Raw genomic sequence first — 20,476 nt, 5'->3', positions numbered from 1 at the left:
AGAAGAATATTAAGGGACTGAACACAGCCCCAGGGCCTGCAGCACAGTTCAGAAAATGGTTTTCATCATCTCTGCATGTGCCTCTGGTGCTGCTGCACCACAGAGCCTCACACCTCCTGCAAAGTGGACTTCAGGCCCCCTGTGTCATGGTTCAGGCTGGCTTGTGCCATTGGTGTGATGGTCAACTCATCCCCGCCAGCCCTGTGCAAAGCACATGCTGCTGGAGATGGGGTGTCTCCTGATGGAATTTGCTGTCCTGGCCAAGGGGATTCATCTGGGCAGGACAGAGGAGGGAGGCAGGGACAGAGGCAACAGCTCCGAGGAGGGTGAAGGTGAGAGGAAGACATTGTGCTGCCTGCTCCACGTCCAGCCTTGCAGGCTGCTCTCCCAGGAGATGGAGAAGTTGGGGATCTGGATGAGAGAGTAGTGGTAAACTGAGGGCAGCAAATCCAGTAACAAATACCCTATAATAAGCTGGAGAGCAGCATCAGGACTAGAGGTGAGTTATGCTGAGAATCTGCATTATTTTGCTAACCCGGTATATGCACGTAGATCCCTCACAGTTTGTTCATAAACCGCTTGCTCCTGAGTGATCCAGCCAGGCCCTGCTCCCAAAGATGCACCACAAAGAGCAAATCCCTTGTTGCTCCAGGCGGTCTGATGATTACAGGGTGTGCACCAGATCTTTACATCACAGATACTTCAGGAAACTGAAGTGCATTTTGCAGCAGGTTTTTCTGGAACCCAAGGCGACATGTTGATGTCAGCTGTCAATATACTAAGCTTCATGTTGGTGCTACAGATAAACAGAAGCCAAGGCATGGACAGGAAGTGCTTCTGAACTTAACCTGTATCTTAAAAGCTGATTTTCTTTAAAATTCAGTGGCAAAACTCCCAATGGTTTAAGTAAAGATGTACCAGAACTGGCTTACCTACTCCATTTGTGGCAGCTGCCTGGACTGGGGTATGTTCATATTTATGGCTCCCATAGGCAGCAGTTCCATGTATGCTCAGCAGAGTCTCATCCTTGGGGGCTACAACAAAACATGGTCTGTTCACAAGAGTGGGACAAACAAGGTGAGGAACCCAGACAAAAACCTCTCAAAACTATTCTGTGTACTCAGAAGTAGTAGCAGTGGCAGCACCCAGCCCTTCATTGCCAACAAAAATCAGACCTTTGACTCCAGAGCTATAGGAAAACTCTTAGGCACAGGTAAACAAAGTTATTAAAAGTCAAGTCAAATGCAAGTGAGGGGGGAGCAACCAGAATAACAGTTTTATTACCAAAGTCCTAATTAGAACTGCACTGAAAGGTCTCTTTGTAGTTCAGATACATGCTGCAATTGGCTTCACAGTCCAAACTGAAAGACAAACCTCAATAAATCTGCATTTGTTTCAAAAGCCAGGTAAGACTTCCATTCAAAAGATAAAACAGAACAATGTTACACACACCAGTTCTGACACCAACCTGTTTGCGATGTAGGTATTTCTTCCACTGATACATGTTTGACAGCATCTTATGCAAAGGTGTCTTTGATACCTGGGAAAAATAAACATGAAGTGCTTAGTGACTCTGCTGTCCCGATTTAGGAGCTTGAGAACTAAGATGCTTTTATACATACATAATACACATTTACATAGACATATATATATATATATATATATATATATGTTTTCAAAAAGAGCAGCCTCAAAAAGCTAATCTCTCTGTGCACTGAATACAATTATTCCTTTTTACTTACTGCTGCTCTGGTTATCTTGATAATGCTGCTGGTAAGACCTAGTAATACTGGCTTGTGCAGTGTCACTGGACCACCGTGTCACATCAAACCGCTAAATAATACAGGATACCTCCTCCACCTTGGCATGGAGGAGTGGGTGATTAAGGTGCCTTCACACTCACAGAGGCCATGATCAGACCTCAATACAACAAAAGACTGATGTCAGGTCTTTCTGGCATCACTCGAAGCTGCAGCACTAACCACACAGTAGCATCAGCGGCATGACGGCTGGTTGTGGTGTAGCCATGTACTCTAAACAGAGAACTGTGTGGACCCAAACCAGTCCAGAGCAATTTTCCAGTCCATTGGTAAGCTTCACTCAAGTACAGACTGCATCTCATGAACCTAGGAAAAGAAACAAGGGAGAGATTTTCTTCATTAAGAAAACTGATGGTGGCATTCATCCTTTTACTAAAATTAATGGCATTGAAGAGGGGCTGTGCCTCTGCAAAGTATTTTTACAGCTATGTCTGTCGGTTTCCTGAATTTTATGGAACGTTTTTATACAGCTGTTTTGCATTTGGCTTTTAATGTTTTCTGTTCATTAAATCACAAAAATAATAAAACCTAAATGATTGAGATTTCTCCAGCAGTACAGGAATGGTCCTAATGCACAGTGTTATAATTTAATAAGCATCTCAATTGACTATTAAAACCCACATTATGATCAGAACTGTATAATTCCAAAGATGAGGCCTTTGGAAAGCTTAATTTACTGTGGTGGGAAGTGGCAGCTGCTCCAGCCCAGCAAAATTAGCTTTTTCAACTCGGATGCCAGCGAAAACAGATGTAGATGAGACAATAACAAGAACAACAACAAAATCCACTGCCAACGTGCAGGTTCACTTCTTATCACCAGAAGATTCAAGAAGGGCTTCTACAGATACATTAGCAGCTAAGAAGAGGCAAAGGAAAGTGCAGACACAATGAAGAACAAAACAGGGCGATGTCGGGACAAAAGACATGGAAAAGGTCAATGGTCTCAATGGCTTCTCGGCCTTGGGCTGTGCTGGCCTGGTCTGTTATTTGGCTTCCCTGTGCCGAGCAGTAGGATTTGGGGCCACAGAGCATCACCCACACTGCAGCAGACTAAGCTAGAGACCACTGAAGCAGGCTGGGCATTCTGAAGCCCATGGGACCATGTGGGCTTTATCTGTAGGAGCCAACATGACTGCAAAGTTGCTCTGTCTTCCCTGGTACCAGGAAAGGTTTCTAAGGACTGGGAAGAGGCAAATGTCATATCTGTTTTCACAAGGGGGAAAAAGAAGGATCTTTCTGGACCTGTCTCCTAAAAGACAGTCCAGTAAACCCTCCTGGATTTACTGTGTCCATGTTTACCAAGGACAACATGATTTGGAACAGCCAGCACAGATTTACCAAAGCAAATTGGGCCTGGCCAGTTTCCTCACCTTCTGTGACGGAATGACTCGGGGGATTAGAGCAGGGCAACAAGCAGCCTGCATCTTGACCTTGGGAAGACTTTTACCTTCTTGGGACAGAAAGGGCTGTGATGAGCAGCATGAAGTGCACTTGGTTACTAGTTGCATCTCTCAGCATTCAGTAGCAGAACTGATGTTGGTTTACCTCTCTGTTACTGACCTGGACAAGCTTCCCTCAGGAAGCTGGGGGAGCCATCCTGATGGCTGGAGGGACCTCAGCAGGAACCCCTGGAAGTTCAGCAGAGTGCTGTACCTAGCATGGAATAACTCTGTGCTGCAGGACAAGCTGGGTTCTGCCTGCCTCCAAAGCTGTTTTGCTAGAAGGGACTTGATGGACAAGTTGAAAATGAGCAAGTGGTGTGTGCTTGTGATGAAAAGGGCTGGCTGTGTGTTGGGCTGCATGGACAAGAGTGTGGCCAGAGTGTCAAGGGAAGTGGTTCTTCCCTCCTATAAGGCAGTTTGTGCAATTACATCTGGTCTAGCACAGACGCTCACATCCTAGAGTGAGTTCAGTGGAGAGCCACTAAATTGAGGGGGCTGAAGCACACGGTATGCAAGGAAAGGCTGAGAAAATAGCTCAGCTTGAAGAGGAGGCTCCAGGGAGATCCTACAGCTAGCTGCCTGCTAGTACTTGATGGGGAGAGACAGAGAAGACAGCCACAGTCTTCTTGAAACCTTACAGCAAAATTGAGCGAAAATGGGCACAAACTGCAGCGAGAAAATACCCTTCAGAGATAAAGCCTGCAGAAATGGGAAGGCCAGCACTGGAACAAGGGGTGCAGAGAGACTGAAATTCCTGTCTTTGGAGGTATTCAAAGTCTGACAGCGCACAGGCCTGAGCAACCTAATTTCACTTCAGGATTGTCCCTGCTTTGGACCAGGAGACTGCAAGACATCTGTTCCAAGTCAAATTGTTCTGCGAGTTCAGTTATGGTGGTAGGAGCAACCCCCAGGTGACCTACTGCATAAGGAATGTGCATCTGAACACAAATCTATTTTTACCTTGGAAGTCTCAAGACCATTCTTCTGTTGCTATGATTTTGCCCTCTCTGATGGTTGGAGATGTGGGGCAGCAGTTTTTTCATGCCTTAGAAAGATACAACAGAAAATATGTCAACATTGTGAGCAAAGGCACAAAACAGCACTGGTTGTAATATCAGCATTAGCTTAAGTATGTCTGGAGCAGTAAACCCTGTGCTGAAGTCTAAATGCTGCTGCTGGAAGCAGAGCAAGCCTGATTAAAGCCAGTTGAGACATTGCAAGTGGAGGACACGTGATGTGTTGAGAGAGAAGTCGAGCAGCACTGCCTTTCATGAAAGCAAAGTCCTGCCTCTAGTTCCTGGCCTCTTCTGAATCTCAGGGTTTGGGCAACCCCTGCGCAGCTCCTGAGATACTGCAGCCTAGCTTCCCTCTCCCCAGCATGGGAAATGGGGTCTTAGGGCTACAGGGGTCCCTCACCTCTGATCTGTGGGTCCAACATACTCCTATGGATACAGACAGCTTCACAAGTGCCAGAGATGGCTGGACCCCTCATAGCCAGCTCTGAGCATCAAAAGCTTAAAAATACCAAAGTTTTTCCGTAGTGGTTTGGTCTTGCAATGCCAGCTTAGAGACCTAATATGTGGAAGTTTTCTTCACAGAGATGTTGCTTTGTTGAGGTCCTGAGGCTCCCAGAAGGGATCCCCTTCTCACAGGATCACAGACTAGTTTGGACTGGAAGGGGCCTTAAAGTTCATCCAGTTCCAGCCCCCTGCCACAGGCAGGGACACCTTCCACCAGAGCAGGTTGCTCCAAGCCCCTGTGTCCAGCCTGGCCTTGAACACTGCCAGGGATGGGGCAGCCACAGCTTCTCTGGGCACCCTGTGCCAGCGCCTCAGCACCCTCACAGGGAAGAGCTGCTTCTTGATATCTAATTTTAAGTCTCCCCTCTTTCAGTTCAAAGCCATTCCCCTTTGTCCTGTCACTACCTGCCCTTGCAAAAAGTTCCTCTCCAGATTTCTCATAGGCCCCCTTTAGGTATTCTCCCCCCTGACCACCAGCCTTGGAAAAACGCCTGTCCAAAAGCCAAGAAAGAAGGTATTTTGTTACCTTTCTCCTCTTCAAGCACCAGCCACAGGGGTTCCCAATCACATCCTGTGGTAAGAGTGCAGATGCACACCAAGAAGGTCTCTTCCTGCCCATTCATCAGACATTCAGTAACAAATCAGTACAGTACACGTTGGCCATGGTGCCCATCTGTCCCCCTCACCCACTCAGGTTTGCTGCCCTCTCATTGCAGCATTCACAGTAGTTTTTGTATCATTAAGAAGAAAAGGGTCAGTCCTGAATTTGTAGCCAAACATGAGCTCAAAATAACATCTGAAAAAGAAAGGCTAAAACTCTTTGGACTTTATGTACTGTCACAGATAGTTTTAAAGTGTTATTTTTTTCCTGATGCAAGGGGGAAAGAAGGCTGAGGAAATCACCATATTAGAATCATAGAATTGTTTAGGTTGGAAGAGACCTTCGAGTCTGACTACCCCCACTGCAGTGGGCAGGGACATCTTCAACTAGATCAGGTTAGAACAGATACTGGCTTTTCAAGAACATCTGCTAGTTATTAAACTTGTTGATTAGGCTGGTGGATATTCCAGTTGTTAAAAGGCTTTTAATCTCCACTCTCCTCACAACTTCGATGCAGTTTTGCAAGCAGTCTTCTCATACTGAGGGATAGAAGCTGGTGCGTGCAGAGGTACCTGTGTGAGCAAATGACAGTATATGACATTTGTGTCAATGACTGAAGAGAGGTCAAACAACTCTTCACTGCTGCTTTCTTATGGCTTTTTGATTACAGAATCTTAAATAACTGTTTAAAAGGAGATCTTTAAGAGCCTTACTTAAAGATACACAACTTTGGACCTGCTAGCCCAAGCTGTGCTTCGTACAGTTTATGCTTTATCTACATCTCTTACTTAGCAAAACTAATCACAAATTGCTTATACAAATGACCACACTCCTGAACAGCTGAGGTGATGCTAACAGAGGGCTTCCCAACTCAATTATCACCAGCCTGCCAAGCCAGGAAGCACTTTGGGATGTAAATTCCAGCCATCAGGAAAGGCTTCCACCATCAGCTCACCTGAGAGGGGTTTTCCTCATAGCTGACTCCAGGCGCTGCTAATGGAAGTGTTCCTCTGGAAGTCCAAACAGCTCCTGCTAGGAAAGTTGGTGCCTAAGGCTGCGAATTTCAATTCACCTTGCTGAAAAAGCAGCCTTTCTTCCTCCCAGTGATGAACCTTCCACCAATCAAGGCCCAGCTGGGGAAGGAGCAGTGTTGGTTTCACACCTGGGTGATAAACTAAGCAAGATATGTGAGAAAATCACCAATATCCACCAACTGGTATGATTTTCTGCTGAGGGTGAACTTGCAGCTAGCACCAGTTTAAAATACAACAGGTTTGTAACAAGCACTTTCACACATAAGTACCCAACTGTTTTGCTTTTTTAATCTAATAACCTATGTACTAACAGTCTTGACCACGAAGAAAACAAACAAGCCAGCTCCACTATTTTGTATCATAATACAGAACACACTTCAAAAATGGGAGAAAAAAGGTATTAAAATCAGTATCTTTTGCACAGACAACTGGTTTGTGATGCTTTATTTTCGGAACTGCTGTGAAAAAACTTTCTCCAAAGCAAAGCCAAAAACTCAGTTACCGCTTTGAGGTTTTGTGGTGAACACGTAACTCTCAGTTGTCTTCTTCAAGGAGCATGAGGCTCTGCATGGTTTAGACTACTCACAAAGTAGGGGAAGAATAAAATGAAATCTAGTTTTGCAAGGGATACCTGCTGAGAACACGAGTGGAAGCGAGATGAGCCGTGTTTGCCAGCTGTCACAGGACCAAGACTGAAGCTGGGAACCTTGCTCGATGTCTGGACTGGTCCATCTCTAGTGACTCACTTTTCACAGACAGAAGCCCTTGTAACTCTTGCTGGTACCAGTAACCATTATCTAAGATCCTCTTGCTGTTGGGGAAAGCTGGGTTTCAGCATCTGTTCCACTCCCAGGGCTGCTCTCAACCCCTTGTTTGGCAGAGGAAACAATCCAGAACCACTGCATGCTTTGTGCTGACCAAATTAAACAGATAGTATACTTGGAAATAATCTGCTTGTCCCCAGCTCTGGCATGCAGGAGGGAGATATTCCAAATTACCCCTGGCCATCACAGCTTGCAGACGTGATCAAAGGAGAAACAACAACTGTCAATATAATTACACTCGCAATCAAATAAACCCCCTGAGGAGCTCTCCTCTTTCCAGTTTGTCATTCAGGTAGGAAGCAAAAAAGTTGATGCACTTCTACAAGAGCAATAAAAAAAATTAAATATTTATTTTGAATAACAAGCTGAAGTCCAAGCTGCAATGTTGGCAATGTAGATTTTAAACACAGATCACAAAAAGCGTGCAGAAAAATGTATCTGAGCAAAGAACAAAATAATACTAAGGAATTATACTAAACAGCTGCTGATTTTAAAGGAAGAACAAAACAAAGAAGGCTGGTAATCACTATACAAAATATAAAATGTATTAAACACTACCATCCACAGAACAGAGGTTTATTTTAGTTTGATTATATTTAAAAATTATTTGTGTAGTTATTTATATAGTGACTTGTAAATGCATATTACACAGGAACCTCCTTTTGGTCTGCAAAAACCTTTGTTGCACTATAGCACATCCGATCACATTGCAAAAGAAAGAATTCTTTTTTCGTTACTCTCAAGAAAGAAAAAAAAAATCATTAATAATACAGTAAATATTGTCAGGTCTACAAATAATAAAGTTAGAAATTGACTCCTTCTACTCTGAAGTGCTATCCATGCAAAGTCAGCACTTGCTGGTTTAAAGAGAGTGCACTACCAAGCAATGTCCAGGGTTGTGGATGTTCTTGGTAAGACTAAACCTTAAGGAACAACACCAACAAAACCCAAAAGAAATAGAAATAAAAATCAAAGATTGAATGTAATCATGCAACCCTCTTTCTACTGGGTATACCCATGGTGTCGCTTCTCTATTTATTGCCTTTCTGGAATATCACTCAAGGCATCAAAATTAGACTTATGATAAATATACATATAATGAAAGGACACAAACTGCTATTTGACACTACTACTGGTAATGTCTGTGCTACGTGAAAGCACCTTTAAAAAGAGCCTATGCGGCAAGAGATAAGTGTCTAAAGATTCAAAATGAATCAACAGTATTGGATAACAATATAATTCTCAACTCAGAAGCTGCCTCAAGATTAGGTGCATCTTCAGTTAATGTAACAGGAAAAAAAGGCAATGGATTTTATTTCATTAATTGTATCCACTCATAAACTGACCGAAGGCCACCAGATGTGCAGACACAACAAGTTTTCTTTTCTCGTTACAGTTCTTTAAATCGTAGGATGATAAAGGAATAGATCTATTTAAAAACAAAACAGCCATTTCATCTACATTAAGAGGTGGCACCGGGCGTGGGGTTCACGTTCTGAGTGGCCACCTGAGGTGCAACTTCGATGATCCGAGGCTTGTCGATGATCCGCGCCGTGCGGTTGCCCTTCTCTACGATGCCGATGATCCATGCTTGGTGGCCTTCGCCGTACTTTGGGGACTTGATCTCTGCACAGAAACGTGCTGCCTGTTCTCGTGGTAAACAGATGAGGAGGCCTCCTGTGAAGGTAAAAAAGAGCATTAAATGGTCTGATTGCAAAGCATTTTAACCTTGACCTTCCAGATCCCTCTTTTGACAAGCACCTGGTGACTTCAATCTGTCAAACTCCAAGAAAAGACAATGGTGGAAGTCTGAGCTCCTGCTTTACAGAAAGAGGTTTGTGCCTGGATTCACTTTTAGTGGCTATGTAAGTGAAGCCAAACACACACAAAAGATGTTGGCAAAAGGACACCCTACTGATGCCAACAAATGACATACTGAAACAACATCAGCATTGTGAACTTCCAACAGAGGACTGCAAAGTGCTTCTGCACAGAAGCGTTCTGGGTAAAGGTCATCTTCAGACACCTATAAGCACATATTGGTAGCAGCTGATTCTGCAAGCAATCCTCTTGCCCACAGTGAAACTATTCAGCAGAGTAGGGACTATTATCAGAGAAGGCAAGAAGCAGAAAATGAAACGCAGGCTTGATCCAGAGCTCCCTTTTGACCCCTTTGTTTGAGAGTTTTCTAACTTTTTTTAGCATTTCCCATAAGATTTTTTCCTGAGACAACTGAATATTTGATTTCCTACTGAATGTTTTTCAGAAGCAGCACAATAACCAGGGAGCAAGCTCCCCATTCAGTTAAACCTAACAATGCTTCTATTCCAAAACCCAAGAGCACTGAAAAAGGCAGCTTGGCAAGTGCATTTGCTAGAATGAGTTTCACTGGCAGCTCTGGCACAGATTTGCAGGAGGCTCTGACCACATCATTAAGTGTTTTGGTGCTGCCCTTTATTACAAGAGAATCCTGCTTTTCTCTATCCCTTTTTTTACATTTATGCTATGTTGTAAACATGTGAAGCACTGCAACCCAGAGCAGTGATCTCAGCTGCAGATGCCTAATTAGTTTAATTTGAACTGAAGGAAGGGAGATTCAGATTAGATCTTAGGAAGTTCTTCCCTGTGAGGGTGATGAGGCACTGGTAAAGGTTGCCCAGAGACGCTGTGGCTGCCCCATCCCTGGCAGTGTTCAAGGCCAGGTTGGACACAGGGGCTTGGAGCAACCTGCTCTAGTGGAAGGTGTCCCTGCCCATGGCAGGGGGTTGCAACTGGATGAGCTTTAAGGTCCTTTCCAACCCAAACCAGTCTGTAATTCTGATTAAAGCTCAAAGCACTGCACAGCTCAGGTCTATACACTGTGCTATATTCTGACACATAGTAGCCTCTTGTAAGGGATGTTAAACTATCTGCTGACATTGGAAAACATTGAAGAACTTGGACAAGAGAGAACATTTACACAAACAGGAATTAGGGCTCATGCTGACCCTTGCTTACTCTTAAGGAGTAATTTGATCCCAAGTCTTCTGGTCAGGGCAAAGGGCAGATGGGCATCAGCCAGCAGCACGAATGGTGCCACCGGCTCTGAGCCAACCCTGGGGGTGAAAGGGCACCTGCTGAGCCAGCCACCCTAAGCTGGGTGCCACCTCCTCCTCTGTGGCCCCTGAACAGCTTATCATCAGCTTGGGCACCTTTATTTTGCTTTTCCAAGCAAACAGTCCTCTCAGTAGTGACTAAAGACACTGTGAGGAAGAAGCAGTTACTGAACATGAGAATTACGTATGAGGATGTGTGGAGCTGTGACAGTTATTTTTCAGGTTCTATATGAAGCAAATGGGTGTGCCAACCAGAAAAAAAATGCCTCTCTCTTGGAAGACAATGTTTAAGCTACTCCAGATGCAACAGACAAACTGATTGCAAAGGAATTATGTACCACTGCCATGGAAGACTCTAAATCAAACTGAAGATAAACTTATGTCATGGTGCAAGTGAGTCAGGAAAGAGGTTTACAAGTGGTTGTGCAGAGAATGTGCTAACTAGCCAGAAGAGAGGAACAGAAGTATGGTGAAAAAGGCAATAAGAAAGAGCACAAAAGTAACCTTCACTCCCATTATCTTTTCACCACACACGCTTTTCCTGCTAATTTGCATCACTTGTGCACATACCCAGTTAACATTCTTTGGCAAGGTCTGAAAAAATGCACAAAATCCCAGTTTCCAATCAAGAATCACTTCCCACCCGCTGACTGCATCCCACAGTTCGGTCAATAACCCTTATTAAAGGCTATGGGCTACTCTCAATGGGCAATAGGATTCCTGTATGTAGGGATTCTAATTATTTTTCTGCTAAATTGACCAGTCTCTTTAACCCTTTGGATAAGTCCTTAAGGTATTGCACTATGTAGTCTAGCCTACGTTACCGGTGTTCTCGGCTGCTCTGGGTTTTGTCCCATGGACAACCACAAGAAGTCTTCACTGGTACAAGGTCAAACCCACCGGGAGTTTAAGTTGTTGCCTGTGGAAAATTAAGCCCCAGTGTCACTTGCACAAAGCAAGCACCAGTTCACAGTGCCACATTTCTAAGGTCTGTCAGCCACCACTGAAGACAAAGCACATGAGCTGTACACTGAATACATGAATGGCTGTGGCAATTTGAGCGTTGGCTGCATGTAGCTGTTGGGGGCTGGAAGGATGCAGGTACTTGGTGTCTGCCCTCATTTACCTCACTTTTAAAAATGAAAGGTTTTTTTGGGTAGGAGGTTTTGAACATTGCTGTTTGAACAGCTGTTTTGCTAGCAGGGAAGTGGACACTGAAGACTTCAAAAGCAGAAGAGATCAGTGAAACCAAGTGTCCTTGCTCCTGCTAATGGCTTCCTCCCACAGTGACTTATGAAAGGATGAGATAATTCCTTGCCTCTTGTCAGGTACTATCACAGCCCTTCTTTTCTATCCATCTGCCTATTTCCACAAAATCGGTACAAACACCAAGTTGGTGAGATACTTCTACTACACTAAAAAAGGTGGCTGACACCATTCAAACAGCTTCTGAAGTTATCAGGACTGACAAAAATACACACATGCATAAATAACCCACACAGTAACTCTAACTTGTTTCTGCAAATAGCCAGTCTAATACACAGAACTAATTCTTCTGAAACGAACTGCCTGACTGCAGCTTTAGCCATTGCCAGAGAAGTTACCTAAAACAGAGTGTAAAATCATGTAAAATGGCAATCTGAAGAAAATACACCGTAAGCAAGAGTGCCTGGAAGATGGAACAGATCACATCATAGATCTTTCCAACACTGACTTTTGTCAACAGGTGCCCAGCAAATGTGCACTGGAAAAAAACCCACACAAGAGTCTTAATATCCAAACTGTTTTCCAGTAAATTTCTCATTGCCTTCCCACTGCTGAAAAACATCTGTTCCCAGATGAAAAAGCCACAGACAGCATTTCTGGAAGTTTAAGCCAATAGAGTGTATGTGTACTGTGGTATGAGCAGCCCTGAGTAGCTCCCCCAGAAGGCATCCTCACAACTGAGTATACAGGCACAGCGAAGCAGATGCTTCATGTAAATCAACCCCAGGACATGAAGTGCGTTAACAGCCCAGGTCTGAGTGCTAAGGAGCCATCCCAGCACACTGTGCCCAAACTAACACACATTGCTGCAATGTGTCAGGCTATCCAGCATAAGCTGAAAGCCTATGGGAATGCACTTACAGAGCTTTCAGAGCAGAGCTATTGCATCCACGTGGCTATGGATCTTTCTAACACTTGGCAGACACAGCCCTGTAACAAATCCCTCCAGCCACCTCTAATGCGAGAAATGCAGTGCTGTGATGAAATCAAATATACATGTTTGAGGCACCCAAAGTTCACAAATAACCAGATATGTCCTGGTTTTCCCATCAGCATCTATGTTGAAACCTGTCAGCATTTCAAAGACACCTCCTGCTCAGTCCCAGAGGAAATTCCAAAGTCAACTGTTTTCCACTTCCAAGTACTCTGCCAGCAGTGCGGACATCCGTGCTGCTTTAATATTCCTTCAGTGGAAAGACAGAACTGGATATCCCCAGGGTGCAGGATGGGCAACTCTGAGGACTCCAGCATTCCATCACTGTTCCCATATAAACCTCTGCCACAGCCACTCATCTGAAAGAGCATCTTGCAATCGCAGATCTGTGCCCATGCTATGTTTTGGACTCCTTGCAACTAATACCAAATGCTACTAGTGCTCTGGTTGTGCAGGCTCCTGGGTAGTAAGAATCTGTCTGGTACTACCAACCTTACTGACACAGCTTGCCAAAGTGCCACCAGATATTTTTGGTCCCTGCTGATTGACACTGGATTTGAACTCTTGAAAGGGTTCACGTTCCATATCCTATTACACATCATCTGAGCCACACTGTCTCCGTAGGACTGAGTGTCTGTTTAAACACAGATGGCTAAGGAACAGTTCAGCGGATCCTGGTAAGTTGTGTATTCACTAGGGGGGAAGTTTATGGCTCTCACTGTGATGCTTCTTTCCAGATCTTCAGACTGTTTTGCTTCAAGGGGCCCCCTCAGTTGTGAGCTGCAGAGAACTTGGATAATACTTTTGGAGAGCAGGAAGAGGGTGGGGAAATGAGATAAGAGAGAAAGACAGATTTGTTGCTGCATCTTCTCCATTTCCCCAAAAGAAGTGAGATTAAACAAGAAAAACAAAATAGAACAGAAGATTCAAGGGAAAGTATAGACACTTCCAGGAGAAGACAGTGATCAAGCCAGTCAGCCAAGTGGCCTACACTAATAAAAGGGCAACCTCCAACCCATCAGAAGTTCTTATCACCTGATGGTGACTTAACTGTTTGTCCGTAGCCCAATTCTCAGTACACACCTGTTGTATTCATTGTCATAGAATCATATTGTGAGTGGCAACACTTTTAAATAGAGAACTCAAGTGAAATGAGTGGATCAGAGAACAAATTATTTTTCTTTTTTCTTTTCTTTGCTGCCAGTCACAGTCCCTTAATGTCAGATTTCATAAATATAAGGGAGAAAAATCTATATTCTTGGGTGTCTGTATGCTGTGAACAGAAGCCCCCAGTCACCAAGACTGGTCCATTCAGTACTAAACTTAACACATATTCATAATGAGAACCAAACCTATGCTCATCTGGCTGGCAAACCTACTGCAGGTGGCTTTACCATGGAGAAAAGCCTGTCAGCTGTGCTGGGAATTTCAGCTATTTGCTGTTCTGGAGTTAACAGCTAATATAAAAATCAGGTTTCAGAAGAATTCAGAATCATCACTAATGTCTAACTGCCAAGTGTTCTAGATACAGCAAGGGTTTGTGTAATAGTGTTTCATAAGGAAGCAGAAAGCATTCAGAATAGGATGGTGGTTTGGAAGTTAGACTGAACAAGTGAATTGTGAACAGTTGTGTGGCTAATAATGCTCATTAGCTTGGCTGTATGCCAAACCAACTGTGGTTTTGAATGCAAAACACATGGTTTGTACATTTGTAAAGTTACTAAACTAATGTGGAGGTGTACAGAAGGAAGCGGGTGGTACAAGTGTCACCTACCTGAAGTCTCTGGACAAGTCCCGTGCATGAGGCCAAACATATTTCCACAAGCCTTACTGACAGCAGCCATCTTAGCAAGAACAGGAAGGTTGTGAATAACAAAGGACACCTCATTTCGCTGCTGCTTGGCAAGGTTCTGTGCATGCCCAAGGATTCCAAACCCTGTGATGTCTGTAGCTGCATGTGCATTGAAAGTGTGCATGAGTCCAGCAGCTACAAGAGAGGGAGAGGAAAACCAAAATCAAATTAGAAAGTTATCGGGCAAAGCAATGCTTCAAAAACATTATGCACAGTTTCAATGAAGTTGCATACCTTTAATTCAAACTGGGTTCCTGTTTAAATTAATAAAGTAAGAAATCGTGGTTGAAGGGAACTGGAGTTCACCAATACTGATTTAACCCATAAAAAAAATTCTCTTTGTATTTAAGGTATTAAATCATGCTGAAAATCCAGCACTGCAGTTATATTTATGAGCATGCTCCATTAGGCATGTGCTACTAATTTGTATCAGTATATAGAACCAGGGGTTTGCTGCACATTCAAAGTTGAGAGCCATAGAAGTTCTGAGCTCAGCTTTGCTTCAGTAAGGGCAAGGACCAGGTTTATCCTGAGTCAGTTTTCTCACATCTCTTCCCCTGCCACTCCATGAAACTATCACATCAGAACTTAAGTTCTGAACACTTGAGTTTAGAGCTTAAGATCAAATACTGCAGGTCCTGAGAGAAGGGCCCCAGCTTCCCATCTATGCATTCATAGAATTCCTGGGCATTTGCAGCTACAGAGCCCTGGGTGGGAGAAGGGCACATCTGCATGAAGGACAATGGCTCCAGTTAAAAATATTTTAAGTGTTGTTAAAGGTGACTGACAAGAGTAAGTGGACAAAACAGAACCAGTAATGTTTTGCCCCTCTTTGCTGCTTTTACGTATGTGAGTAGGACCCCAGTTCTTTTGTACAAGACAACCCTGGTCATTTATTTGTCCTGGAAGACTTAGAGAAAGAACAAAAAAATCAGCGGGATGACAACAAATGCCAAATGAAAACTGAATAAAATGGGAGAAGAGCTATTTCACTATCCCTGTTCCTCCAACTGAGAAGTAAGGAAACACCTAGTTCAATTCTCCACTCCTCCAAGGATACTTTGAGCAAAGAAGGAAAACCCTGGATTAAAATTTCCAGGATAAAAGCAAACTTAAAAGAAACAAACACACAAACAAAACAACACAAACACCTACAAAAACAGCGGAAGAAAACTCCAAAACCCACCAACAACCATGTGCTACATATTCCACACTTTGGGAAGCACATGACATAAGAAAATTAAAAACCAGTAATTTAAATTGAAGTGTACAAAACTGAAAAGCTTTGACTTCTTTATTCTGAATTTTCCCAGTCAGGCCTCACGAGTTCTCCAGGCTCAGAAAATAAGGAACAAATCCAATATACTGCCCTTTAAAACATCCTCTAACTCACTGGGATGTTACTTGCAGCACTCACATGAGTCATAATTATCTCCAGCAGCATTTGTGTTTTTGCTGTTTAATTAAAAGAGGGTGTTTGATTTTAAATTGCTTGCTTCACAAACACTGAACAGCAGAACGATGGGGCAGAACAGATGAAGTGGCTGCCCTGTGGCAGTGAAATGGAATTAAGTATGGAACTGAATAAACCCATCTCTCATTTGCCTCCCCAACACACACCTCTCTTCTTACCTGTTCTGTTCAGTCGTGCCATATTCATCATCGCCTCCTGGTACGCTAGTTCTACATCTTCTTGCGTTACCACTAGTTTGATTTTATTCCACTTTTCTGGCTAATGGACGAAATAAAGATTATTCTTTTAGATTTGCAGATGTGTATTTTAAAATACACCTTTACCACTTAAAAAATATCCCTTCAGCCAAAATGTAGTTTTTAACTCAGCTAAATGTTTGGGGTTTTTTTAACTCAAAAAGGGGCAAAGGTTCATCAGTCAGAGGTGGTGCTTTACTCTGCTGTTCCCAAGCAAAGTGAATTGAAAGATCAATTTGGCACTAAGCTTTCAGCAGCAGAGAGGAGTGGAATACCCTACCCCAGGGCAAAGAACTTCTTCAAAGCAACTTTCTGGCAGCCAAGTGAACAGAACTTTGTGGCTGATGTTGAGATTTGTAATCTCTGGCTTCTTGGGCTTTTAAGGAAAAATTCTTGATCTCCCATCTGGACACTGTGATCAAGAAAGGCCACTGACATCCACAAGTCCAGGTCTGAGGAATGCATGCTAAGGCAGGATGTAATTGCTCTAGTGAGTTAGGACTAAGGCAGTTTCATAAGCTTCCTTTACAGGATCTCCTTCCACCTATTCTCTGGTGTCTTGTATGGATTCATGCCTCTATCACATTTTAAGCAAAGCTTTTCATCCCAAAAGGGTCTCAGAGCAATTTAGGAATAGGTACTTTTAAAAAGGTACATTGGACCCTGAAGTAATCCCAGATTCAGAACAAAACAAAGCAACCATTTAACTGTTAGAAGCAATACTACAAACTTGTTTAATTTGCTTTTTCTTTTGCAATGGAAATAAAATAACAGAGAACTCAAAATAAGTAAGAATAGGATATTTGAAGCCACAGGACCATTCTATAGATAACACAAATGAGGTGGAAGCAGAACTCAAGGTGGAGGCAGGAAGAGCCACAAACACAGATAAGATACAAATTACAACAAACTCCTCTCCACTATAGCAATTACATTCTCGAGTTAGTAAAAAGGAAACAAAGGCAGAAAAGTTCATGAAAATCCCTAAACAACTTGCAAAAGCAAGCTTCAATTCCCAAAGGAGAAGGGTCTGTAGAACCTTTTCTGAAGGGGCACAGCACAGCAAGCCCTATCTTGCTTTTTAGCTGAAAGAGAAAAAGGCAAAGGGATGCCAGTTCCCAGCTGTGGCCCAGCTGAATCAATCCAGATCATCAGCCTGGCAGCTGAAACCACAGTGAACAGCTCCATCACCCCCAGCACATCGCTAACCCAGCCCTCAATGGGGCCCAGCTCCCTGCACACTCTGCAGTCTCTTCCTTTGCACCCTACAGCTGCTGCCAGGAACACAGCTGGGGCCTGACTGCAATAATGCTGGCAGCCACCAAGTAAGGAAGGTAAGTTTTGCTTCTTTATGGATCTTCCTTTCACTTGTTACTGGGAACTCATTCGCTACTGCTCTAGTTAAAAACCTCAGCTTTTAAGTTGTTTTGGTGTTTTTCTGTTGCAGCCAAATCTCTCTACACTCCAGTTTTCCTTTCTTGCTTATACAAAAACTTGCTGTATTATGGACCTTCTCCCACATACATTTTAATACCATGTCAAATTCCCTATCAAAATTTGATTTATGGGTGAATTTGTGATGAGTTTCACTTTCCCTACTCTTTCAAGGAACAAAGCCAAAGAAAAGGCAGCACAGCTACTCAGAGATTTTCCTACCACAATCAAAGATATATTCTGTTTACATGTAATAAGAGGATTGATTTCCTTGTTGTCCTCATTTTTCAGACCAGAAGATGTTTCTGGTTGACAGTCAAGGAAATTAAAAGTACTTGAAATATGTGGAAATTCAGAATGTCCTTAATTTGCAAGTCTCTTTGTCAGCATAATAACACATATGTTAAGAAGATTATGGCCAGAAAACATACTGTAAAATTGGTGTCTTGTTCTTTCACTTCATTTTCATATCAAGATTATCTGAGGCCCTGATCTTTATATCTGATAGGAAAATGCAGGATTCTGCTGAGGTCAGAATTGCCAGGCTAGGCCCTATGGAGAAGGAGAAAAAGACTTTTTCTTGTTGCTCACACTTCAGACTTCAATGAGAGTTTAAGCTGGTTCTTTCCCACTTTTGCCAACACAAGCTGTGTAATTAGAATTCATACGACAATGTAGTGGCTAACTGCCAAAACTAAGTAGATTCCAGCTCACTCCTCTGCCAGTCTATTGGCTCAGTAGTCCCAAAAGTAGAAAAGATGGATCTTTTTAAAGTGTAAACTGAGCAGTTCTCATCCTGAAGACACATAACTGGGAGCCAGACAACATAAGCAGATGCCAATTTTGCAGTCACTTTTCAGTTCAGTAGTTACATTTTTGCCTGAAGTAACAGATGGAAGAATGTCTATATACATAATGCTGCTAGAAATATTCTTACTGAATGCACAGGGTAATACATGTGAAACGTAGATACATTTCCACATACAGAGGCAGAAAGCCCATGAACACAGACAGCAATCTTGGCCTAATTGCCATAAATAAGCTTTTGCCAGTTACTTTAGCAGGTGGAGGAGGGCATAATTTTACCCAGGGTGCCAGTCTGTTGTTCTGTTGATAAACACTGTTGTTTATTACAGCAATGCTTGAGAACTAACTAAGAATTAGATGCAATTAAGATTGGCTCACTAAGCACAAAACAGCAAACTGCCTTGATTCCAAAGGAACTTTGTATATAAGCAGGTCAGGCTGAGGAGGAAGGAGGAGAAAGATGTGGTAGATCACTCTCTCAGTGTACCTAATTACACTGCTGAACTTTGCCATTTTGAGGGAATGAAGAAGGTCAACTTTAACTCACACCCCTCTTCTCTAGTTCTTTTTTTTGCAGTGTACTCACAATATCTAGCCATTGGTGGACAGCTACAGCCACTTGTGTTCCCAAGGGTTTAGTTAATACAAGCACATCTCCTGGCACTGCATTGTCTGGCCTGAAAACAAAGAATTCATATATCAGTTACAAAGTGAGATTCACACACGTTATTAGGAATAAGTGCTGATAGTTATGTTTTCATAGACCCATGTATCTTGTTGCACAGTTAAACTGACTAATGGCAGGATTACCCTTTGGGATTCATTGCCATGCACATTATTGAGCAAAACGCTGCAAACTTGTTTAAAAGTGCTAATCTTTCTTGGAATACAACAATGTTTGCAGTCAGACACATGACATTACATCTTTTCTGTCAGTTTACTGGAGATTTAAGATAGGATAGGGAAAAAGATTGACCTTACTTGGGGCACAAGATAACCAGCACTAGGATCATGAACAAATTCATTTTTATAGTGTAACTTGCCACAGTGGGATGTTGAAAATCAGCTACTGTTAAATGGACACAAAGCTGTAAAGACAGCAATTCTGTAGTTCTCTGCAGCCATTAATAGGATAATTGGGAGATGGCTTAAAATGGATGTATAGATATGACAGAAATTTATGTACAAAAATAGCCGTCAGTACCTTTAAAGGTCAGAAGCATAACTCTCCTGTAAAAAGGAGAATAGGATCGAAAGATACTGGGGGATAGGGAAAAGTAAAAGGACATCCTGTTTAAGAAAGCAAATATGTACAGGAGATGTGGTATCTCTTGAGTGCTAAGGACAAATGCAAGTAGGAGAAGGGACTGCTTTATTCATCAGGAGACAGATCACAAGATCACAACAGAGTATTTAAAGGATTTTTACTGTATCCCTTCAGGCCAGTACCTTTGATTGTTTGGTGATTTAACTTACATTATAAATTCATTAGGCTGACAGACTGTCGTGGCCACTCCTCCTAAAACAATCCAGGGATTTAACACTGTTTGGCCACCAGTAACAGATGTTCCTGCCTCTTCTGCTGCATCTTTGAAACCCTGGATAATTAGAGGCATCACTTTGTCTCTTTCCTAGAGATCAAAACAGAAGTCAGAGTTCCATACACAGCAGTACTAGTAATTTCAAGACTGGTTGAGGGCTTTAATCACTGCAGCCAAATAACTCATGACAGAAAAGCCAGCCCCAAGAAGAGGCTGGCCTCCTGAAAACGGCCATATTACCCCACAGAGCTATGGTTTTACAGCTCTATGTAATAACAGAAATGAAGAGACACTCTTACACTGAAGAAACATTCTCCAAAAAGTCACATACAAGTAAAGAAATCAGAGTTCTGGAAACTCAGAACAGCTATCCTGCTGTTGTAACCAGGTACAGCCACAGCAGTGCAGCACAATGCAATAAGGCAAAGCTGAACCAAGCTGCATTTAGCCTCCACTAACCAGTGAAGTTTCAAAAGACTAAACATCCCTTTTTTTCTAGAGCAAAACACATGCCTGTAACTTCCATGAAGAAGAAAAGGAGAAAGCAAAAATAAAAAAAGGAAAAAAGAAATTACTTCATTTTTTTTTCTGCTTCA

At 42.8% G+C, this 20,476-nt stretch overlaps 1 protein-coding gene and 1 long non-coding RNA gene across 6 annotated transcripts in view; one reads left to right on the top strand and one right to left on the bottom strand.

The window, feature by feature from the left end:
- Positions 1 to 7,558: 7,558 nt before the first annotated feature.
- Positions 7,559 to 20,476, bottom strand: part of SEPHS1 (selenophosphate synthetase 1) — a 25,275-nt gene continuing 12,357 nt past the window's right edge. For all 4 annotated transcript variants that reach the window (XM_065667765.1, XM_065667790.1, XM_065667774.1 and 1 more), the window contains exons 5-9: positions 19,816 to 19,970; positions 18,926 to 19,016; positions 16,021 to 16,120; positions 14,311 to 14,523; positions 7,559 to 8,918 (exon numbers count right to left, since the gene is read on the bottom strand). In XM_065667765.1, the coding sequence (XP_065523837.1) occupies positions 8,704 to 8,918; positions 14,311 to 14,523; positions 16,021 to 16,120; positions 18,926 to 19,016; positions 19,816 to 19,970 (774 nt within the window). In that variant the 3' untranslated portion in view covers positions 7,559 to 8,703. The remainder of the gene's footprint in view (positions 8,919 to 14,310; positions 14,524 to 16,020; positions 16,121 to 18,925; positions 19,017 to 19,815; positions 19,971 to 20,476) is intronic.
- The window catches only part of LOC136008470 (uncharacterized), an 18,955-nt gene continuing 11,638 nt past the window's right edge, over positions 13,160 to 20,476 (top strand). For both annotated transcript variants that reach the window (XR_010610100.1, XR_010610099.1), the window contains exons 1-2: positions 13,160 to 13,213; positions 17,370 to 17,432. This is a non-coding gene — a long non-coding RNA (uncharacterized LOC136008470). The remainder of the gene's footprint in view (positions 13,214 to 17,369; positions 17,433 to 20,476) is intronic.

Source organism: Lathamus discolor, chromosome 1 (genome assembly GCF_037157495.1).
Source record: "Lathamus discolor isolate bLatDis1 chromosome 1, bLatDis1.hap1, whole genome shotgun sequence".
Taxonomy (NCBI): Eukaryota; Metazoa; Chordata; class Aves; order Psittaciformes; family Psittacidae; genus Lathamus; species Lathamus discolor.
The sequence above is the reverse complement of the archived record's forward strand: the minus strand, read 5'-3'. Positions and strand labels throughout refer to the sequence as shown.